Source organism: Triturus cristatus, chromosome 12, assembly GCF_964204655.1.
Source record: "Triturus cristatus chromosome 12, aTriCri1.1, whole genome shotgun sequence".
NCBI classification, from domain to species: domain Eukaryota; kingdom Metazoa; phylum Chordata; class Amphibia; order Caudata; family Salamandridae; genus Triturus; species Triturus cristatus.
The window spans coordinates 577,823,884-577,848,029 of record NC_140595.1 but is presented as its reverse complement, the minus strand read 5'-3'; the positions used below and the strand labels follow the sequence as shown (position 1 = coordinate 577,848,029).

Below are 24,146 nucleotides of genomic sequence, written 5' to 3'. Positions count from 1 at the left end.
ATTTCCTCAGGGACCTCCACTGCGGTTTGACCGTTTCAGTGCGCTATAGTGGCAATGGCGATTGTACTAAGCACTTTGCAATCAGGAAGGGGGTCCGACAGGACTGTATTTTGGCCCATTTTCTTTTTATTATGTATGTTAATCGCCTTGAAAAAGCACTCACAGTACAGAACATAGACGTTACAAGAGCCGGGGGCAAATTGTTCCCAGCTCCCTAATACGCAGATGATGCTGTTTTATTTGTCCGCATTGCTAAAACCCAAAAGCAACTTTTAGATTTGTATGTTGACTTCATGAGTACTGTGGATTTGCACACTAATTTGAATAAGTCTTATGTAATGATTTTAGGACCAAAAAATATGAAAAGCTTAACTTTTTCTGTGCAGGGCCACACACTGTCCAAGGTTAGAAAGTTTAGTTACTTAGGTATTTTAATTGTTTTAAAACTCAATTGGTTACCTCTGCTTAAGAAGAACACTGTTAATTTGATAAGAGCCTGTGCTGGCGTGAATGAATTTTCTTCCTGCCTGGGTCAAAGGCCATTAAAAATCATGCTAGATGTCTATAGGGCCAAGTGTATCCCTATATCAACTTTTGGCAGCGAAATTTGGGGTTTTGTCGATATTGATCCTCTGGGGATTGCAGAGAAAACATTTTTTGAGAGGGTCTTGGGTTTGAGACAATCGATTCCCACCAAAATTCTTCATGAGGACTTGCGTCTGCTGTACATCATAGATTACAATTGGTTGCGCCCTCTCTTGCTTTAGTGGAATGTCTGGTTAAAGGAAGTGTTAAGTTTGAACATATGAATTATATTAGATTGCATGAAATTGGATCATGTATCTAAAATTCCCTGACTGGTATATATTTGAGAGAATCTCACGCACCTCAGTAGACCCGAATTATACTTTCCTGTCAGTATTACCAAACACGATATTGTGTGGCTCAAGGAGACTTATCTCCTTAGATCAACAGCAGAGAGGGAAGCAAAGTCCTTGACTAAGCTCCTATTTTGCAATTTTATTACGGTTAAATCAGTGCCTGGGATTGAACCATATTTACTCTGACGTGCCTATCTTTCACCGTCATCTTTTGACCTTTTTTGAGATTACGTTTGCTTCACCAGCTTTTGTATCATGATGGAATATAGTATAAGTATACTGAGCCCCCATTATGTACTTGCAACCTGCCTTTTAAATGCAATGCTTTGCACATTGTTATGATTTGTCCTTTGTATGCACATCTTTGACACAAGTTTTTAAAACCGTTTTTTAAATCATGGTTTTTATCAGGCCAGGCCACCCATATTATTCTTGCAACTTCTAGATTCACATACAGTTTGTTACAATGTGTCAAAGTTTCTTGTGGGGGTTTATAAAGCTATTCATCGGGTACAATGCTGAGTGTTGATGTCTAATGAAACTATTAAGAAATGACCTTGCTTTTTATCATGGTGGTTTTTATATATTGCTGTATTACTGTTTTTACTGTATTTGTATGATATTATTGATAAAATCTAATAACATTTATGATGACGATGAACTAGTATCTATCAAAAAATATTAGACAATATCTATTAGCCATCATATCAGCCAACAGGAAATGCAATAGCTCTGTCTCATCACTCTCCAGAAACTCTCTCATCCTTTAGAGTGTAATGGGATGCATACCCTTAAATCTACCTAAAATTACATATACTGTCAGTAAAGCATTGATATTTTAATAGCGAGGCCACTATATAAATTGTAACCATGGATATGCAGCAAAGTATTTTAATTATTTCAACAATTAATCTCATCTATTTCTATAACATTATTTACTTTTGGATAATTATGATTAGATACACAAGGGGCTTCTGAGACTTTCCATTAATGATGACAGTTCTTCTCATGTTTTATACATTAGTTCTTAGAAAGTAGTGTGTGTACTGGTAAGTGACTTTGCAGAGATTGTAATGCCAAGTCAACCGCAGAAGGTGACAGCATTTCTTACACACTTTTGTGTTAACATGCATAAAGTCGTCATGTTTCCCTTAGTCAGCCTCCATTATGCAGGAAATCAATTTCCTTGTGTCTTACCTGAAGAGTGATCTGCTCAGTCTGACCTCGAGAGGAGAGACTCATGATGTAGCCATTGGAATGCCGTGTCCTGATCATCACCTGCAAAACGGTCTTGCGTGCCGAGATGGTGGCAGGGAGTCCATAGAGAATGTGACTAGCCGCCCCAAAGGAGTATTCTCTGGGAACTAAGAAATGATGACAAAAAAGCTATCAAGATCAGTAATATATGGATAAAATGAAATAGTTTATCGCTCTTTATATTATTTATTTATTACACTTATAAAGCGCACTATCACCTTGCAGGCATCCTGGCGCTAAATTATCATTATCATTATTATTATTAGAAGAAGAATGTTATTACTGTTATTTATTTCTGCAATGCAATGACACCTAGAAGGCCTAGGCATGTTGTAGGTCCTTATATTTTAATTTTTAAGATTTCCCTTGGAATGAGCTAACACCAGTGAAGGGCTTTGGCGACTGGTGCACTTGCTTGATAAGTTCCTTTGCTCACCTGTCTTGCCATTTCTCCTAGGTGTGAGTGGGAAGTAGGCGCAGTCACCTTGTGAGAATGATTGCCATCTTGGTATGAGCTGATATTTTGAAGACCTCGCACCATAGCTATTTTGAAAATGGTACTCACAGCGCTAGTGAATGTTCTGCGCTACACAGTAATTTTGAGCTTGCACACTTTCAAAGGCAGGTAGGTGCTTTTTAAAACTTTTCAATATGAGATGCTGGTATCATTGTGAATTACAGAAGGACTTATAATGCCTAAGATTCCTTGTAGCTATGTCTTGATATGCATTTTTATTTTTCAATTTCTTTACTGCCGTTTCAAAGTGCAAAAAGAAAACCAGCCATAATTATTGGCAAAAGAGCATTACACAGGTAAGCTGTTTTACATCTGTAAACATACTGAAAAGCATTATCCGGTGAAATCACCCATGTTCCAACGCTCCCTCGTGCTACAGGCTCAATATCCATCTCATGAGACCACATTTAGTCATAAGACAGGAGGGAGAGAAACAATAAAGTCCAACACAATGCAGCATCTGCTTGGATAAAAATAGAAATATAAAACTCAAAGGATTACCCAGTAATGACCATCAACGTTACAAACATACCCCCCCCCCTGCCCATACCCCCCCACCCCAGCTTCCATTCACCTAGTAAACTGCAATTAAAGGGACTTTCATGTTCCTCTGCGTATGTCGTGAGAAGGCTCCACTTGCCCGTCTCAACCACCTCCGCATCTTCTCAGTCTGTCGCCCCCCGGCCACGTTTCACCAGGAGACTCCAGCACAGCTTCTACCATAATCCCACAGGGAGAGTAAGTCATCTGCAACCCTGTCATCCCTATGGGTTTGCCTCATGTATGTCTCTTCCGCTCCAGCCCATTTGAGTAAATCCTTGCACCAGTTTCCTTGTTTGGCGGGTCTAGGGATGATCCAGCTGATTTCTATGTGCCTTTTAGCAACTATTAACCTTAACATTGTTAATCAGCAGCTCAATTTTTTTCTTTGGATTATCAGGAAGGAGGCCAGGCACACACTGTTAATTGTGCGCTTCACCTCCCATACCGTCACCCCTTGACGATGGTGCAGTATCCTGGCCCAGTATAACATTATAACCAGGCACTGGCACACCATATGGAGAACATCAGCCAGACTGGCCCTGCATCTAGGACAGCCCGCTGATCTGAAGAGGTAGCTCATAGAGCCTCTTAGGTGAGATGTAAGTCATGAGCACCATATTACATTGAATTAGTTTAAACCGTGCTCTAACAGAGACCTTTCTCCTGCTGTGTGTATCCTTGACTAATCTTTAGGCTAAAAGGTTTCTCCACTTTCACGCTGCCATACCACCTCCACACAAAGTGGAGTCTTAAACCTATCAGCGCGGAGCGGGCCGTAGATATGCGTAATTAACCTACATCCCCCAGCCATAGAAAGAAGTGTCACTAAAGTCTGGGTAGGCTCTAGGGCCTCAGGGAATGACAGCCAGAGCTGCCGGGCCATGGCTGCTATTTTGGCGTATTGGGGGAATTGACCTTTCCCCAGATCAGACGTCTCCATCGCATTCATCAGGGTTACAAGTGACCCGCCAGCTGCAAATCCAACAGCATAATACAACCTTCCTCCTACCACCGGTCTACTGCCATCATTCGGGACATCTGCTCAAAAGGGCACACTATCCATATATCTAGTACCGGCATATATGGCGCTCTTCCTATTTACACCCCTCACTGCTCTCTCCCACAACCGGCACATCTGATGGAACAGATGCAGAAATTAATTAGGCATGACACCATTATGCATCAACTAAACCCCAAGATGGTAACCATCGTGATTGCCATCATACAAGGCCCTCTCCCAATTCTGTTCCCCATCTAGCCAATGGATAGTGTGTTGTAAATGCGCCGCTAAGTAATAAAGTTGCAGGTCGGGTACCTCCACTCCCCCCTTGCCCCATTCTCTCTGGAGGGTTCTAAACCTTACCCTGTTGCATTTACCAGCTCAAAGGAGCTCCACCAGCAAGCGGCCAAGCCTTCGGAACACCTTCTTTGGTATCCATACATAGAGCCTTGCAGCCCATGCAAAGATTGGGGTAGGACCACCATCTTTATGAGAGCTATTTTCCCCATCAGGGACAACTTCAGCATGTTCCAGAATATTATAGAGGTGTGCAGATTTACAATCACATGCTCCAAATTTAATTCATTTGTCTGTTCTTTGTCAGTGATAGAAATGCCCAAATATTTAACATGATCTACCTGCCATGGTATTCAACCTCCGGCAACCGGGGAAGTGACATACCCTGCAGTTGTCCAGGTAGGAAGAGGGCAGACTTTCCTCTGTAAACACAGTGTACCCGAGAATTCCCAGAATTCACGCATTACGTTAAGTAATATGGGACCCGATATATAAGGTTTGCACAAGTATATCATAGCGTCATCTATGTATACCACCACATGATTCATGTTTCCAACACATATGCCCCATATATATAGTGTTAGTGTCTGTCGAAGGCGACACGTCAGAGGCTCCATCTCCAATGTGAATTCTAAGGGGCACAGGGGGCATCTCTGTTTGGTGCCCCTCTGTAAAAGGATGTCAGCGGAAACATATCTACCTGCTTGTACTCTTGCCTGCGGGCAACCATACATAAGTTGTATTCAACAAGGAATATGCTACTTACCAGTATGCATCTGTTCTTGGCATGTAGAGCTGCAGAGCCACACACTAAGGATAAGATCGCCATCTGGTGTTGGGCTCGGATGATTGCAGGTTGTTGTTGTCTTCGGAAGAAGTCTTTGGTCACGAGATAGGTGACTCCTCCTCTGGACAACGGTGCGCATGGGCATCCACTCCATCCTCAGATTGTTTTTCGCCATGATGGGAAATGATGGAGTGTATAAGAAGTAAAGAGAAAGGATGTCCATGTGTAGTGTCTAATTAAGACAATGCTGGTACAGATACAAGTCCCGGGGAGGCGGGTGGGCGTGTGTGGCTCTGCAGCTCTACATGCCAAGAACAGATGCATACTGGTAAGTAGCATATTCCGTTCGAGGCATATGAGCTGCAGATCACACACTAAGGATAGACTATATAGCAGTGTCTCCCCTAGCGGTGGTCCCCTGTATCCGTTGCAGCAGTTTGGAATAGAGTTTTTAGGACAGCTTGGCCTACTGAAGCTTGTTGTTTGGATTGCACATCCACACAGTAGTGCTTAGTGAAGGTGTGTGTAGTAGACCATGTGGCTGCTTTGCAGATGTCTTCTAAGGGGATGTTCCCTAAGAAAGCCATAGAAGCCCCTATTTTACGCGTGGAGTGCGCCCTAGGGGGAACTGTAAGAGTACGTTTTGCCTTTTGGTAACATATTTGGATACATTTAACTATCCACCTGGCTATACCCGATTTGGAAGGAGCGAAAGCAACAAACAGTTGCTTGGTTTTTCAAAAAGGTTTGGTTCTGTCGATGTAATAAAGTAAGGCTCTTTTAACATCTAAGGTATGAAGTGCCCTTTCAGCTACTGAGTCTGAGTTAGGGAAGAAGACTGGCAGTTCGACTGACTGGTTTAGATGGAAAGGGGAGATGACTTTAGGGAGGAATTTTGGGTTTGTCCTAAGAACCACTTTGTTACGATGTAGTCGTAGGAAGGGTTCTTCAAGGGTTAAGGCTTGTATTTCACTTACTCTTCGCAGGGATGTGATTGCGACAAGGAAAGCCACTTTCCATGTTAGGAACTGCAGTTCGCATTTGTGCATTGGTTCAAATGGGGGACCCATGAGCCTTGTTAGAACAATATTAAGGTTCCACACTGGTGAAGGTGGTAATCTTGGAGGTATAATTCTTTTAAGACCTTCCATAAAAGCTTTAATGGCTGGTACCTTAAAGAGGGACAGGTGTTGCCTATTTTGCAAGTAGGCTGCTAATGCCGCTAGATGTAGACGTATAGAGGAATACGCTAAATTGCATCTTTGCAAGTGTATTAAATAGCAAATGATGTTTTGGATGGACGCGTCCAGTGGATGTATGTCATTGTTAGTGCAGTAAATGGCAAATCTTTTCCATTTTGCCGCATAAGACGCCCTAGTAGTGGGTCTCCTGACTTCTTTTATGATATTCATACAGTCTGGAGGAAGGTTGAGGTATCCGAACTCTAAGACATCAGGAGCCAGATTGCCAAGTTCAGAGTTTGAGGATCTGGGTGTCTGATTTCTCCATGGGTCTGGGTTAATAGAGCCGGGGAGAGATGCAATTTTTGATGTGGAACTAGAGATAGTTCCAGAAGTGTGGTGAACCAGGGTTGACGTGCCCAAGTGGGAGCTACTAGGATGAGCGTCAGCGACTGTTGTTTTAGTTTGCGTACCACAAATGGAATGAGTGGGAGAGGCGGAAAAGAGTACGCAAATCTGCCTGACCAGTTCATCCATATCGCATTGCCCTTTGACTGTGGGTGTGGGAACCTGGCGGCGAAGGTTGGGCATTTTGCGTTTTCTTGTGTGGCGAACAGGTCTATGTCTGGTTGTCCCGACTTTTGGAAGAATGGGAGTAGGACTTTGGGGTGTAATTCCCATTCGTGTATTTGCTGTGTGTGGCGACTTAGGAGGTCGGCCACTTGGTTCTGAACTCCTGGGAGGTGTTCTGCTAGCAGGTAGATGTTTTGGGGAATCGCCCATCTCCAGATTTGTTGTGCAAGTTGGGACAGTTGTAGAGAAAGTCCCCCCCCCCCCTGCTTTTGTATGTAATACATTGTGGTCATGTTGTCCGTGCGGATGAGGACAGTTCTGTTTTTTAGATGCACTTGGAAGGATTTGAGTGCTAGGAACACCGCTAGAAGTTCTAGGTGATTGATGTGGAGCTGTTTTTGTTGAGTGGTCCACATGCCCTGAGTGGTGTGTTGAAGGAGGTGGGCTCCCCACCCTGTGAGAGATGCGTCGGTGGTCAGCACAACTTGTGGAAGAGGCTCTAAGAACGGCCACCCTTTGGACAGGTTGATGGTGTTCCACCACTTCAGTGAACGAAGTGAGCGGCTGTCCACCAACACCAGATCGGTAAGTTGTCCGTGGGCCTGGTTCCACTGTTGTGCTAGACATTCCTGTAAGGGACGCATTTGAAGGCGTGCGTGGGGTACTATGGAGATACATGACGCCATCATGCCTAAGAGTTGCATGAACACTCTTGCTGGAAGAGAGTGTTGTGTTTGAAATTGTTTGATGAGATTTTGTATGTTGGCTATCCTGGCTGTGCTGGGATAGGCTATGGCCTTGGATGTATCTATGGTGGCTCCCAGGTATTGATGTACGTGGGAGGGTGTCAAGAATTCCTCTCATGCGAGGGGAAGAAAACACGCCCTTATGTAAACAGGAGAGCTGTTACATAACTCAAGGAAAACACGCCCTTATGTAAACAGGAGAGCTGTTACATAACTCAAGGAAAACACGCCCTTATGTAAACAGGAGAGCTGTTACATAACTCAAGGAAAACACGCCCTTATGTAAACAGGAGAGCTGTTACATAACTCAAGGAAAACACGCCCTATAAAGGGAGGAACCGGGAGGTACAACGCTGTCGGATATTGTGTTTACACCGACGTACCTGCTTCGTGAAGAGCAGTGTTCCGGAGTGGTGCTCCAGTAAGGCAAGAACGGAGGTAGGTCGAGTCGTTACTCCCTGGGCCGTGTCTTGCCCCATCGTCACCAGTGAAGGACCCGGAAGCTCTACCGGTCAACCATTGAGCTTCGCTTTTTGACTCGGCTGAGTCAAAGCGCAGTGGCGCTTTTGCTGGTTGGAGTCGTAACTCCCAGCCCGACCAGAGATACAGGGACTGCCAGCTGTAACGCACACCAGGAGGTGTTTGCCGCGTTACAGACTCGGAAGTCCACAGGATCGATTGAGCGGCTGCTCCCTTCAGGTAGAGACCCCGGCTGGGTGTTTCCCTGACTCCTCGATTCTCCCCAACACTCTTCGTGCCCCTCACAGCCTACCGATTGGCATTGTCGGCCATTTCATTTCTGCCCTCTGTTGGCATACGCCGGGATCGGCGTATATGCAGAGGACGGTTAGGACCATCCGTGCGGTGGGCTGGTAACGTACTTAGCCTGGAGGATTCCAGTGACTATAACTTTTGTTTATTCTTTGTATTCTTTTTGCCTTCATTAAAATAACTAACCCTTCACAAGTGGTTGCGTCCTCATTATCGTGTCTGTTAAACGATCCTGAGACGTTCAGGGCGTTACAAAATATCCGACCTTACTACACTAACTGTCTCCCGGTCGATAACAGACATGGCAACACTTGATGATGTGCTGGCTGCTTTAGCGACCGTGCAAATTGAATTGGCTGCCTCTAGGCAAGAAACAGCCGATGTAAAAGCCAGACTGGATGCTATCCACTTGGACCCGCTCACGCCCAGCACCTCCCTCACGGACCAGACCCCTGCTGTAGTAGTGGAAATGCCGGTAGCCATCCCCTTGGCAACACCAGAGAGGTACAGTGGGGATCCTAACACAGTGCAGGTATTCCTCACACAAGTGGCGCTACATTTATCGTGCAAACCAAAGGCGTTCCCCACGAGTCAGGCTCGTGTGGCTTTCCTTATTTCCTATTTGGCTGGAAACGCGGCACAATGGGCCGTACCTCTGGTGAGCAGGGACGACCCCATCTTATGTGTTTGGGGTGCTTTTCGCGAGGAATTCCTGAAGGTATTCGACAGAAGGGCTTACTCGTACACGGCGGACCGTGAAATGCTTGAGTTGAGACAGGGATCCAACGACCTGGTGCAGTATCTCAACGCGTTCCGACGGCTGGTTGCGGAAACCAAGTGGCCTGTTGCTAAACAGACGGCGCTCTTCCATCACGGGCTGTGCGATGAGCTCAAAGACGCCGTGGCTCATATTGACCCTCAACCCAAGACATGTGAGGGCCTTATCAACCTGGTATTACGGCTGGAACATAGGCTAAGTGAAAGAAAAGGGGATCATGGGAGAAAAGGAAAATCCCTTCCATCCTATGTGACGGTGGGAAGTCCTGAAACTTCCACCGCATCCAAGGGAGAACCCATGGACATCGGCGCAATACGAGCGAGCCTCACAGCCACGGAGAAAGAGTCACGCCGTAAACAAGGATTGTGCCTATATTGTGGCAAAAAAGGCCACTACGTACGTGAATGCCCTGCCAAACCGAAGACGTCACGTTATCGGGCCAACCGGTCGGTAACAGCCGTGGTGGACATACCGGCGGAAAACTAGAGGACTCCCAGACCAAAGAAGGGGCATCTCGGAGTCACTCATCCATCCCTTCACTTTCCAACTCGGTCACTAAGGGACACCGACACCTGTTTCTCACGGTGCACGTGGGAGTGCATGACCAGTGGATACCCGTTGTGGCCATGGTGGATTCAGGGGCCACTGGCATGTTTATGGACCACAACGAGGCATGCAGGCTAGGGCTAGTGCTTCTTCCCAAAGCTGTACCCGAAGACGTCTATGCTGTAGACGGAAGGCGATTGGTGACGGGGCCCATCGGGCAGCACACGGGGGTCCTTCCGATGAGATATGGGAGGAACCATTTGGAACAAATCGATTTTAACATCATCCGAGCGCCCCAATATGGCGTCATATTGGGATTGCCGTGGCTACAGAAACACAACCCCTCTGTGGATTGGCCAACACATCGCGTCGAAATGACGTCACCGTATTGCATCCTGCATTGTGGAAAAAGAACGGAATCCCTTGACGCAGATGAGAGCGGGAGTCAGACGGTGGCTACAGCGGCAGAAAAAGATGTGGCTCTCCCCCAGGCTTATCACAGTTTTGAGGATGTATTTGATGAGGTGAAGGCGGAAGTGCTACCACCACATAGACAGTTTGACTGCCAGATCGACCTGGTGCCAGGGGCCAGCGTTCCCAGCGGCAGGCTGTATGCCCTGACGGAGCCTGAAAACGTGCATCTCCGGGGGTACCTGGATAAACTCCTCAAGCTAGGATTCATCCGCCCGTCCAAGTCTCCGGCCGCCTCGCCACTCTTCTTCATCCCGAAAGCTAATGGGGAGCTGAGAGCCTGTGTGGACTTTAGGGCATTGAATGCGATAACCATAAAGAATCGGTACCCCTTGCCTCTCATCAGTGTACTTCTGGAACAGGTCAAGAAAGCTCGTATCTACACCAAGTTGGATTTGAAAGGGGCATACCATCTGGTGCGCATGAGGGACGGAGACGAGTGGAAGACCGCCTTTAAGACCAGGTTCGGCCTTTTTGAGTACCTCGTCATGCCGTTCGGTCTGTGCAACGCCCCGGCAGCCTTTCAGTACTTTTTGAATGAGGTATTCAGAGAGGAGTTGGATATCTACGTGGTCGTATATATCGACGACATCCTCATCTACTCGTCCAGTGTGGAGGAGCACGTACACCACGTCAAAGCCGTGCTCCAAAAGCTGAGGGACAACAAGCTGTTTTGTAAACTCAGCAAGTGTGACTTCCACGTCACGTCCGTGGAATTCCTCGGAGTGATGCTGAGTCCAGAGGGACAGGAGATGGCAGAACGAAAGATCAAGGCGGTGAAAGAATGGCCGGTGCCCCAAAGCGTGAAGGACGTCCAAAGTTTCATTGGCTTCGCCAACTTTTACAGGCGGTTTATAGATGGATTTTCAGGATTGGTGGCCCCAATCACACAGCTACTGAGGAAGTCCAAGGAGTTTGTCTGGTCCCCTGAAGCGAACACAGCCTTTGAGGCCCTGAAAAGCGCCTTTGGTAAGGCGCCGGTGTTGGCTCACCCCGATCCGGATCTCCCCTACGTGGTGGAAGCGGACGCTTTGGATGTGGCGCTGGGGGCTATCTTGTCCCAACGCAACCATGACACAGGGGTGCTTCATCCCGTTGCGTACATGTCCCGCAAACTCAACGACGCCGAACGCAACTACCATATTGCGGAGAAGGAGCTTCTCGCAATCAAGGACGCCTTCACCGAATGGAGGCATTGGTTGATGGGGGCAAGACATGTGGTATCGGTGTACACGGACCATCGGAATCTACAGTTCATGACGGCCGCAAGACACCTTTCTCCCAGGCAGCTGCGGTGGATGATCTTCTTTGCGGGGTTCAACTTCCGCATCACATATCGGCCGGGGACGGAAAACCGGAAGGCGGACGCCCTGTCCCGTCAATCTGCAGTTAAGGAACCATTGCCTGCGACCGAGCGTTCCATCATTTCCCCGAGGATGGTATTGGGGGTTATCCAACCGGATACTTTCCTGAGGGGAATAAAGAGAGGGATCAGGTCGTTCGCATGGCGGAGGTGGCTCCTCAGTCACAGAGAATGGCAGCTGAAGGACGGGATACCCCTGAAGGGCAGGTGCCTATTGATACCCACGCCTAGGCTAAGGAAACAAGCATTCATCTGGTGCCATGACTCTCCATGCGCAGGTCATTTGGGCTTTGAAAAAACGGTGGCTAGCATGGGACGGCATTTCTGGTGGCCAACCATGAGAGTGGATGTCAGGAGGTGGGGACAGGAGTGTCCTACGTGTGCTACCATGAAGGCCGACCATGGCCGAACCCAAGGGCTCTTACATCCACTTCCGACCCCGGATAGACCATGGGATAGCATATCACTGGACTTCGTGGTGGGCCTACCGGTAGACCAGGGGATGACGGCAATACTGGTGGTGGTGGATTACTTGACGAAAATGGGGCACTTCATCCCCTGCAAGAGAGTCCCTACGGCCGGGGAATTGGCGTCACTACTTCTAAAGAATGTGGTACGACTGCATGGATTACCTGGGGTGATCGTGTCGGACCGGGGGTCGCAGTTTACGGCGCAATTCTGGAAGACTTGGTGCACTGCGCTGCATGTTAAGACCGCCCTGTCCACCAGCTACCACCCTCAAACGGACGGCCAAACCGAGCGCCTGAACCAAACGCTCAAACAGTATCTGCGATGTTTTGTGGACCAGGGCAGGGAAGAATGGGTCGACTTGCTATGGGTTGCAGAGATAGCCTATAACAACGCCACTCACAGCTCCACACAGTCATCTCCGTTCTATAGCAACTATGGCCAACATCCCAGGTTCTTGCCATTTCTACATCCGTTCAGAGAGGACAAGATTCCCGCCACAGCGGACAGGGTGGCACACATAAAAGACACGTTGATGCGCTCAAGGGCTGTCCTAATAGAGGCCAAGAGAAAATACAAGGCTGCGGCAGACAGGAAGAGAAGGCCCGGGCCACTGTACCGCACTGGAGACTACGTCTGGATATCCACAAGAAACATGAGGTTTCGAAAGAACAGTGTGTTCCATCCCAAGTACATGGGCCCCTATCGAATTGCCAAGTGTATGGGTCCCGTGAACGTGAGCTTGCCCCAGTCATTGCGGATACACCCTGTCTTTCATGTATCATTGCTCAAACCTGCACCCTCCAAGCCGTCTGGGACACCTAGGCCGGTATGCGTGGAGTCGGAGGTGGAGTATGAAGTATCGGGCATACGGGCATCCAAATGGCGCAGGGGGAAGCTGTGGTACCTGGTTGCGTGGAAAGGCTATGGCCCGGAGGAGCAATCATGGGAACCGGCTGAAGGGGTTCATGCTCCGCGCTTGGTCTCCTTGTTCCATCGGCGTTTTCCTGCCAGCGCTGGACCCGTAGGGAGCCGCTGAGAGGGAGGATGTACTGTCAAGAATTCCTGTCATGCGAGGGGAAGAAAACACGCCCTTATGTAAACAGGAGAGCTGTTACATAACTCAAGGAAAACACGCCCTTATGTAAACAGGAGAGCTGTTACATAACTCAAGGAAAACACGCCCTTATGTAAACAGGAGAGCTGTTACATAACTCAAGGAAAACACGCCCTTATGTAAACAGGAGAGCTGTTACATAACTCAAGGAAAACACGCCCTATAAAGGGAGGAACCGGGAGGTACAACGCTGTCGGATATTGTGTTTACACCGACGTACCTGCTTCGTGAAGAGCAGTGTTCCGGAGTGGTGCTCCAGTAAGGCAAGAACGGAGGTAGGTCGAGTCGTTACTCCCTGGGCCGTGTCTTGCCCCATCGTCACCTGTGAAGGACCCGGAAGCTCTACCGGTCAACCATTGAGCTTCGCTTTTTGACTCGGCTGAGTCAAAGCGCAGTGGCGCTTTTGCTGGTTGGAGTCGTAACTCCCAGCCCGACCAGAGATACAGGGACTGCCAGCTGTAACGCACACCAGGAGGTGTTTGCCGCGTTACAGACTCGGAAGTCCACAGGATCGATCGAGCGGCTGCTCTCGGTTCAGTCTTCTTGCTTTTGATTGGGGTATCGGTGACGCATCACCAGGAGGTGACTCCGCGTCCCGGTGCAGTCTGAGGAAGAGGTTGAGCGGCTGCTCCCTTCAGGTAGAGACCCCGGCTGGGTGTTTCCCTGACTCCTCGATTCTCCCCAACACTCTTCGTGCCCCTCACAGCCTACCGATAGGCATTGTCGGCCATTTCATTTCTGCCCTCTGTTGGCATACGCCGGGATCGGCGTATATGCAGAGGACGGTTAGGACCATCCGTGCGGTGGGCTGGTAACGTACTTAGCCTGGAGGATTCCAGTGACTATAACTTTTGTTTATTCTTTGTATTCTTTTTGCCTTCATTAAAATAACTAACCCTTCACAAGTGGTTGCGTCCTCATTATCGTGTCTGTTAAACGATCCTGAGACGTTCAGGGCGTTACAGAGGGTTGTAGTTGAGATTTGGGATAGTTGATTGTGAATCCCAAGTTGTGTAGGGTTTGAATAGTGCGGTGAGTGTGGAGAATGCATTTGTCGAGAGTATTGGCTTTTATGAGCCAATCGTCCAGATAGGGGAAGACATGGATTTGTTGTCTCCTGAGATGCGCTGCCACAACTGCTAAGCATTTGGTGAATACCCTGGGTGCGGTTGTTACTCCGTATGGGAGAACTGTGAACTGATAGTGCTGACTGTCTACCACGAATCGTAGATACTTCCTGTGTGCAGGATGCATAGGGATGTGAAAATATGCGTCCTTGAGGTCCAATGTGGCAAGGAAGTCGCCTTGTTGAAGTAATGGAAGGACCTGCTGGAGAGTGATCATGTGGAAGTGGTCTGATTGTATATACTGGTTTAGTAGTCTGAGGTCTAGTATGGGTCTTAAGGTCTTGTCCTTTTTGGGAATGAGGAAGTATAGAGAGTATACTCCTGTGCCCTGATGTTGGAGTGGAACTGGTTCTATTGCGTGTTTTTGAAGCAAAGACTGAATTTCCTGTTTGAGGAGCGTGAGGTGGTGAGACGACATGGGACGGTGTTTGTGTGGTATGTTTGGGGGGGGTTTATGAGTTCGAGGCAGTAGCCAGACTGGATAATTTGTCTTACCCACCTGTCTGTTGTGATGGAATTCCAGACAGGTAGGAACTGTTGAAGTCTTCCCCCGACCGGAGTGGAATGGTCTGGGGGGAGTGGTGGTAAGTCACTGTTTAGTGGCTGTAGAGGTGCGGGTGTTGTTGTTGCCCCGCCCTCGGCCTTTGGTATTATTTCCTCTATAACCTCCTCTAAAATATCCTCTGTTAGGGGATGTTTGACCTGATGTTTTGAAGGTAGAAGAGGTGTCTGTTCCCACATTTTTAGAGGCCCCTCTATAAAAGGAGCGACGAAAGGAGCCTCTGGCTTGAGGAGACTGTAATGCTCCCATTGATTTGGCAGTCTCATTATTTTTCTTCATTTTTTCTAATGCAGTGTCTACTGCGGGTCCGAATAGTTGCTCTTGATTAAAGGGTTGAGCAAGAATGGTGGTTTGTACTTCCGGCTTAAAGCCGGAAATGCGGAGCCATGTGTGGCGTCTAAGCAATACGCTTGTGTTGACTGCCCTAGAGGCGGTGTCCTCTGCGTCTAATGCACATTTGATGGAGGCATTTGATATTAGTTTGCACTCTTGGATGAGGTCATTGGCCTGGGATTTGTATTGATCAGGCAGGTGTTGCAAAAGTTCCTCTAGTTGATCATAATGAGCCCTATCATAACCAGCCAATAGGGCTTGTGTATTGGCAATACGCCAGTGGTTAGCAGCTTGTGCGGCAACCCTTTTGCCGGAAGCCTCCAAGAGTTTAGACTCTTTGTCTGGGGGCGGTGTGTCTCCGGTTGTTTGGGAGTTCGCGCGCTTTCTGGCATTTGACACGACTAGAGAGTCTAAGGGGAGTTGCGCTTTGATGTACGCAGGATCCTGTGGTGCCGGTCTGTATTTTTTTTCGATTCGGGGGTTAAGAACCCTGGCCCTAACAGGGTCTTTAAAAACCTCAGTGGCGTGCTTTATCACTCCCTTAATCATGGGTAGAATGTGAACGTTTTTTTGCGACTGCTCAAAGGTGTCGAGGAGAAAATCCTCCTCAGGTGTGTCTGTGTGAATGGTCGACGCCATGAAACAGTGCCGCCCTGTATATAAGTTGACCAAACCCTAAATGGTCATCAGGAGGGGAGGGCTTTGAGGGGTATGGAGTGGGATCAGGCATGTCAGGCATAGGGTAAGCCCAGTCATCTACGGGTGCTGTGTCCGGGAGTGTAAAGGGATCCTGAGGATCAGTGGGATCATTAAAGAAATCCGGGTCTCCCCCTCCCCCTAAATCATCATCATCCTGTGGAGGTGGTGTGTGAGAAGGAGATGGTAGAGGAGCAGGCGGTGGGGGTGGGGGGGGTGGGATAGGAGGTAATATAGGAGAGGAAGGACGTATGGGTGAAGTGGCACAGTCCTTCTTCTTTAGAGGAGCTGGAGGAGGTGTTGTGTCCAGCTTCCTTTTCTTGTATGGCACCGCTGTGACATGTCCGGTTTTAGGATTGATGTAAATCCGTTTTTTCGTTGGATCTGGCCGAAAAAGTTCCTCAGTGTCTGAAGGTGTCTTTGTCGCCGACTTTTTGGGTTCCGATCTGGATTTTGGGAGATCGGCAGGTTCTTTGTGGACTTTTTTTGGCACCGAGGATGTCTTTGGTTCCGAAGAACTTTTCGGGTCCGATGGAGTTTTCGGTGCCGAAGGACCTTTCGGTGCCGACGAACCTTTCGATGCCGGTGGAGACCTCGGCGCCGAAGAACGTTTCGGTGCCGGTGGAGTCGTTGGTGCAGAGTGACGTTTCGGTGCCGATGGAGATTTCGGCCTCGGAGCCTGCTTCGGTGCCGAAGGTATTGTAGGCACAATAATATGAGGTTTGCTCGAGCCCGAGCCACCTGCAGGCTTAGTTTTCTTTGGAGCCGGGCCCGGGGGCGGGGCTTCTGAAGATGATTTTGGATCGCGACTGGGCCCAGTTGGCAGAGTCTTGACCAATGTCTTTTTTGGTGGGGTTGGGGTAGGGGAGCTGGTACTCACAGGCTGCCCCGGATCAGAATCGCCGGCCTCGGACACGATCTGGAGGTCTTCGGAATCGTCGTCAGGGACATCCTGTGCAAAGATGTCTTCTGGTTCCGGAACCGGTTTGGCCATGATATGGCGTCAAGCCCTTCGGTCCCGGATAGTTTTCTTCGAACGGAATGCGGCGCAGGCTGGACAGCTGGATTCGTTGTGGTCTGGTGAGAGGCATACATTACAGACCTCGTGGTGATCACTGTGGGGGAACTTTGCTCCACATTGGGGGCATTTTTTAAAGGGTGTCCTTTCCATCAGCCGTGTCCGTATCCGGTCCGATGGTATTTCGATGTCGAGTTAGAAATTTCGAGAGTTGTTGCGATTGCTAGAAGTTTTCTGCTGGAGCGGAAAAAAGTTAATCCGAACCCAATGGCGGAAAAAAACAATCTGAGGATGGAGTGGATGCCCATGCGCAAAGGGCACTTCATACCTTAGATGTTAAAAGAGCCTTACTTTATTACATCGACAGAACCAAACCTTTTCGAAAAACCAAGCAACTGTTTGTTGCTTTCGCTCCACCACATAAAGGCAACCCTATTTCCAAATCGGGTATAGCCAGGTGGATAGTTAAATGTATCCAAATATGTTACCAAAAGGCTAAACGTACTCTTACAGTTCCCCCTAGGGCGCACTCCACGCGTAAAATAGGGGCTTCTATGGCTTTTTTAGGGAACATCCCCTTAGAAGACATCTGCAAAGCAGCCACATGGTCTACTACACACACCTTCACTAAGCACTACTGTGTGGATGTGCAATCCAAACAACAAGCTTCAGTAGGCCAAGCTGTCCTAAAAACTCTATTCCAAACTGCTGCAACGGATACAGGTGACCACCGCTAGGGGAGACACTGCTATATAGTCTATCCTTAGTGTGTGATCTGCGGCTCATATGCCTCGAACGGAATATGCTACTTACCAGTATGCATCTGTTCTTGGCATGTAGAGCTGCAGAGCCACACACGCCCACCCGCCTCCCCGGGACCTGTATCTGTTCCAGCATTGTCTTAATTAGACACTACACATGGACATCCTTTCTCTTTACTTCTTATACACTCCATCATTTCCCATCATGGCGAAAAACAATCTGAGGATGGAGTGGATGCCCATGCGCACTGTTGTCCAGAGGAGGAGTCACCTATCTCGTGACCAAAGACTTCTTCCGAAGACAACAACAACCTGCAATCATCCGAGCCCAACACCAGATGGCGATCTTATCTTTAGTGTGTGATCTGCAGCTCAAATGCCTCGAACATATAATTTTGCCCCTGCCCCATTCTATCCAGGACCTGCCTGATATAGTCCCACCTTACCGAATAAAAAGCTTGTCCTATGTCTAAGAAGAGCGTACTGGTCCTCTTCTAATACCGGGGCATGCATAACATGCGTCAGGCGGTGATGGTTTCGCAGAGTATTCCAGTGTGGTGTGAAGCCCGATTGGTCTGTGTGGACCACCTGGGGGAGATGCGGAAGCTATCTAGTTGCCAGGGTGTGACTTAGGATCTTTAGGCCCACATGCAGCATGGAAAGAGGCCATTATGAACTTGGCACTAGAGGGTCCTTCCTTTGTTTCGGTATTAGGACAATGAATGCTTCATTCGTGGAATCCGGGAGTACCTCCCTCTCCAATGCCTCATTGTAGAAGGGTAACAGACAGTCCACCAGAGTCCCAGCAAACGTTTTATGCAATTCTGCTGGGAGCCCATCTCCCCCAGGCGATTTGGCATTTTTCAGCACACCTATGACCATCAGCAATTCCTGCCTTAACAACAAGGCCCTAATTGAATCCCGCTACTCCTGTGAAAGACGTGGCAACTGGAGGCCCTCTGAGTACTCCGGAAACTGGGCAAAACCCTCCTAGCAGGACGTCGCAGTATAAACTGACCTTAAATGTGAAGTGAAAACATTATTTATCTCCTTATCGGTAAACACCATCTTGATATGCATTGTGGCAGAAAGCATCATGTGAAAATAACTCACAGAGATCCCCTTCTAGGACCCTCGTACTAGGGCAAGTGGAAAATATATATAGGCTCAATGGAATGAGCAGTATCCAGTGGCGTCTCTAGAAGTGAATTGGGGGAAGAAAGGGCACTGATAAAACTGGTGGCACTACCTACAAATATACACACACAAACACACACACATATATATATATATATACATACACACACACACACACATCTATATATACACATATATTATCTACTGGCAGTCGCCAGTAGATAGTTATAGTTAGGACCTATTTTCCATAGGAAATCTGCAATATTCTATTCCCAACAAGTCTGGCGCCGGTTGACGAATCTTCGCGAAATTTTCCAAACTTTTGGCCAGCTCTGCTCCGCTCCTACCCTGAAAGTTTCGTGGTGATTCGTCAAGCGGGGGCCGAGAAAAAAGGGGGGGTCCCAAAACACGTTTTCCCCATGCAATTTCCCATAGAATCTGTTGTCGCAGTTACAGCACGAACCGCTGAAAGGAATTACACCAAATTTGGCAAAGAGGTAGTCCTCAGTTCAGACTCGTGCCTTTTGCATAAATGGTGTGAATCCGTTCAGTAGTTCCTGAGAAAATTGGAGTTAAAAGTACATACATCTATGGCCGGGGAGGATCCGCGCACCCTACCCGCACCGTAAGCACACCCTCCCCGAACCGAGCGTGCACCCTCCCGATCGCGCGCTGAATGCTAATTGGGTGTCGAGTGTCTGTCTACATTCGAAAACAGGAACTGTTGGCAGCCATTTTCTGCCTCGGTAGAAGCGAGGCTGAAGAAGGAAGGGGAATAAGTGTTTAAAACATATAAAGGGGGCAGAGTGGAAATACTCTGACTCTCTAGAGGTGCTTAGGGGGTCCCAGAAGGACCCCCTGGGGCCCCCTTTTTTTAAAAAAAATAAACGGCGAATTGCGCGCAGGGTGCGGCATCCTATCGCGTTTGGTGCACGGATCCTCTCGCGTTGGGTGCGCGGATCCAAAAACATGGAAAAAATATATATAAAATAAAGTTTTGAACATATAGTTACAAAAATATATAAAAAAATATGTTTGAAAAACCCATTAAATTCAAATAATATTTTTGAATTTTTAAAAGAATTAATTGAAAAAATAAGTTTCAAAAATGGTGATAAAAGTGTTTTTTTTAAAACATAATTAATGAAATTGACACACTGAATTGGAAAAATATAGCAATCCAATCAAAATCATTAAACATGATATCTTTAGAGATAAGTTATAGATAGGAATTAGCATTTAAAAAACCTTTGAAATTCACTGAAAAAACCATAGGTTTCATGCACGTTATAGTTAGGAATTGGCATTTAAAAAACCTTTGAAATTCACTGAAAAAATCAAAGGTTTCAGGGGCGTTATAGTTAGGAATTGGCATTTAAAAAACCTTAAAAATTAACTGAAAAAAACCATAGGTTTCAGGGGCGTTATAGTTAGCTGGACATTTCCCTCGTACAAAGCCCTAGAAATTCCCCTGTTATAGTTAGTTCAGCTAACTATAACTCGCGCCCCCGCAATGCACTACTGATGACGTCACATATTACATCACTCATGACATGGTCAGTGACATCACGGATCACAACACTCATGACATCTCAAATGACATCACTGATGACATCACTGATGACGTCATCCATGTGATAAATGAGTGCATCTTCTCACACCCTAATATAACCTTTGATACACCGACTCAAAATTTCAGACGGCCATTTTGAAAACCATAGATACTCCAATACCAATAACTACATACCCACTCATTAACTCTTAGGTCTACATACACCTCCACTCACTCACCTGTACAGTCACTCATACTTACAGTCACTCCGTACAAGACTATCATATGCATTTATACACCTATATCGACACTCACACACCGCCAATCATCCATTGAGGTACTGACACACCTAGTCAGTCGTGCAAATAATTAAACACAGTCCAATTTACTCACCTATACAGTTAAACACACTCAAGTTCACTTACTCATAAAAATAGTACCACATTCTTACGCTCTTATACAATCATTGATACAAGCACACACTCATCCATACAGCCACTCTCACAATCACACACTCTCACATATACCCACTTATATACTCTTACACACATATATACTGCCTTTCACATATGTAGTTAGTCACACATGTACCAGTGAGATATACATTCAATCCCTAACACACCCATACATACACTCACCCAACCATACAGTCCATCACAGATGCACTCTTAAAACCATGCACCCATAGAATCACTCACTCGCACATCTATGCATAGAGTCACACACACCCTACCCACACAAACACTCAGGCACCCATACAGATACTCAGACAACCAATCAATAACCCATATAGACAATCATATAGCTATTCACAAAACCATGCAGCCACTTATACACCAACACACAGACACATACAGACATTCACACAGTTTAGTCACTAGTCTGCAGTAAGATACATTTAATGACTCACTTAGAGTGTCAGTTACGCACCTAGAAAATCATCCATTCACACACTTGTATACCCACTCATTTTTCAACAGACCTTTCCCTATATATATTAAACATATTAAAACTGTCCAGAAACACATACTCACTGGATGATGTCATCAGTGATGTCACTGACCAGGTCATGTGTGATGTAATATGTGACGTCATCAGCAGTGCATTGCGGGGGCGCGAGTTATAGTTAGCTGAACTAACTATAACAGGGGAATTTCTAGGGTTTTGTACGAGGGAAATGTCCAGCTAACTATAACGCCCCTGAAACCTATGTTTTTTTCAGTGAATATATATATATATATATATATATATATATATACACGCAGATATATGTATACCCATATATAGATACACACACACACATATATGTGTATGTATATATGTGTCAGCCTTTGGATTGTTGGTGCACAGGAGCGCTCTAAACGAAAAACTCCGTAATATATATATATATATTATCTACTGGCGGTCGCCAGTAGATAGTTATAGTTAGGACCGTGTTTCCATAGGAAATCTGAAAATTCTATTTTGAATAACTTTGGCGCCGGTTGACGAATCCTCGCGAAATTTTCAAAACTAATGGGGCGCTCCACTCAGCTCCTACCCTGAAAGTCTCGGGGTGATTTGTCAAGCGGGGGCCGAGAAAAAAGGGGGATCCCAAAACGCGTTTTACCCATGCATTTTCCCATAGGACCTTTAGTCGAAGGTACAGCCCGAACGGCTGAACAGAATTACTTGAAATTTGGCAGAGAGGTAGTCCTCAGGTCAGGCATGTGCCTTTTGCATATATGGAGTCAATCTGTTCAGTAGTTCCTGAGAAAATTGCAGTTAAAAGTACATAAATATCTATAGGCGCGCACCGTGCGCGAGCGTAATTCTGATTGGTGGTTACATGTCAGTCAACGTTCGAATCGGTCGAAATCAGGAAGTGTCGGCCGCCATTTTGTTTGTTTTGCGTGCGACAGGGAATAAGGAAGGTGGCGAACGTGAAAAAAGAGCAGGGTAGAGAGTTTCTGACCCCCTAGCTTTTGTCAGGGGGTCCCTGAAGGGCCCCGAAGGCTGGAAATGTTTTAAAAAAAAATTTTTTTAAATCGCGGGGTGCGCGCACAGTGGAAAACATTTTTTTAAAAAAAAACATTTTAAACGAGCCATTCCATATTACAGGATACAGTCAATCTATAACTATATACATAGGTAGTTTATTGTAAAATAAATATATAAAAAATATAATAATACATACATAACTTAGCATTTAAAAAACCATACAAATTCACTTAAAAAACCATAGGTTTCACACACGTTATACTTAGGAATTAGCATTTAAAAAACCTTGCAAATTCACTTAAAAACCATAGGTTTCACACATGTTATAGTTAGCTGGACATTTCACTCGTAAAAAAACCAATGAAATTTCCCCGTTATAGTTAGTTCAGATAACTACAACTCGCGCGACCGCCACTCTATCACAAGGATGATGTCATGAGTGATGCCACTGACCAGGTCATGAGTGATGTAATATGTGACGTCATCAGCAGTGGTTTGCGGGCACGCGAGTTATAGTTATCTGAACTAACTATAACGGGGGAATTTCATTGGTTTTTTTACGAGTGAAATGTCCAGCTAACTATAACATGTGTGAAACCTATGGTTTTTTAAGTGAATATATATATATATACATACATACATATATATATCGCCACTGGGTAGTTCTAGTTAGGACCACATTTACATTAGATATTTTGTTTTGCAAATAACTTTAGTGCTGTTTAATAAATCTTAACCAAACATTAAAAAAACGTATATCTACCTCAGCTCATTCCTGAGATGTTTTGGAGTGAACCGTTAACCGGATCCCAAAGTGTTAAAGGGGGGTCCCAACATTTTCCCCATACAATTTTCTATAGGAAAATTAGACACAACTACAGCCAAAACTGCTGACCGGAATTACAAAAAATTTGGTTCTTGAGAAATTAAGTTGAAAATAGTTGTATATTTCATGCTGTGTAGGATCCACAGATAATAGATGGAAAGGATAATGTTATTTACCTAGTAAGCATCTGTTTTTGGCATGTAGAACTGTAAATTGACATGCTTTGCATACTCCTGCCATCTAGTGTTGGGTCCAGATGTTTGCAAGTTGTTTTTCTCCGAAGAAGTCTTTCCAGTCACGAGGTAAGGTGACTCCTCCTTTCGGTGATAGACCATATGGGCATTGTCTCCATTGTTAGATTGTTTTCCCGCAGAGGGTGAGAATAGAGTTAGTAGATGTAGAATAGAGATGTCCATGCACATGTATGTAAAATAAGAACAGCAACAACTACAAGAGACCGGGGAAGTGGGTGGGCGCACATGAATCTACAGCTCTACATGCCAAGAACAGATGCTTACTGGGTAAGTAACATTATCTGTTCGAGGCATGTGAGCTGTAGATCGCATGCTTTGCATAGACTATACAGCAGTACATTCCCAAAGCGGTGGCTATCCTGTAGTTGTTTGAAACAGTGTTTTGAGTACTGCCTGGCCTACAATAGCTTGTTGTCTCACCAACACATCTACACAATAGTGTTTGGTGAATGTGTGCGGTGTAGACCATGTTGCTGCCTTACAGATGTCAGCTTAGGGAATAATCCCTAAGAAGGCCATAGTAGCCCCTATTTTACAAGTGGAATGCGCTCTAGGGGGTATTAGCAAAGTTCTTTTTGCTTTCACAAAACATATCTGGATACAT

The 24,146-nt window shown here is 46.4% G+C and overlaps 1 protein-coding gene across 1 annotated transcript in view; it reads right to left on the bottom strand.

Moving 5' to 3' along the window:
* LOC146776290 (neural-cadherin-like) overlaps nucleotides 1–24,146 on the bottom strand; it is a 567,428-nt gene that overhangs the window by 86,455 nt on the left and 456,827 nt on the right. The window contains exon 28 of the mRNA XM_085637108.1: nucleotides 2,079–2,245. Coding sequence (XP_085493234.1) covers nucleotides 2,079–2,245 — 167 coding nt within the window. The remainder of the gene's footprint in view (nucleotides 1–2,078; nucleotides 2,246–24,146) is intronic.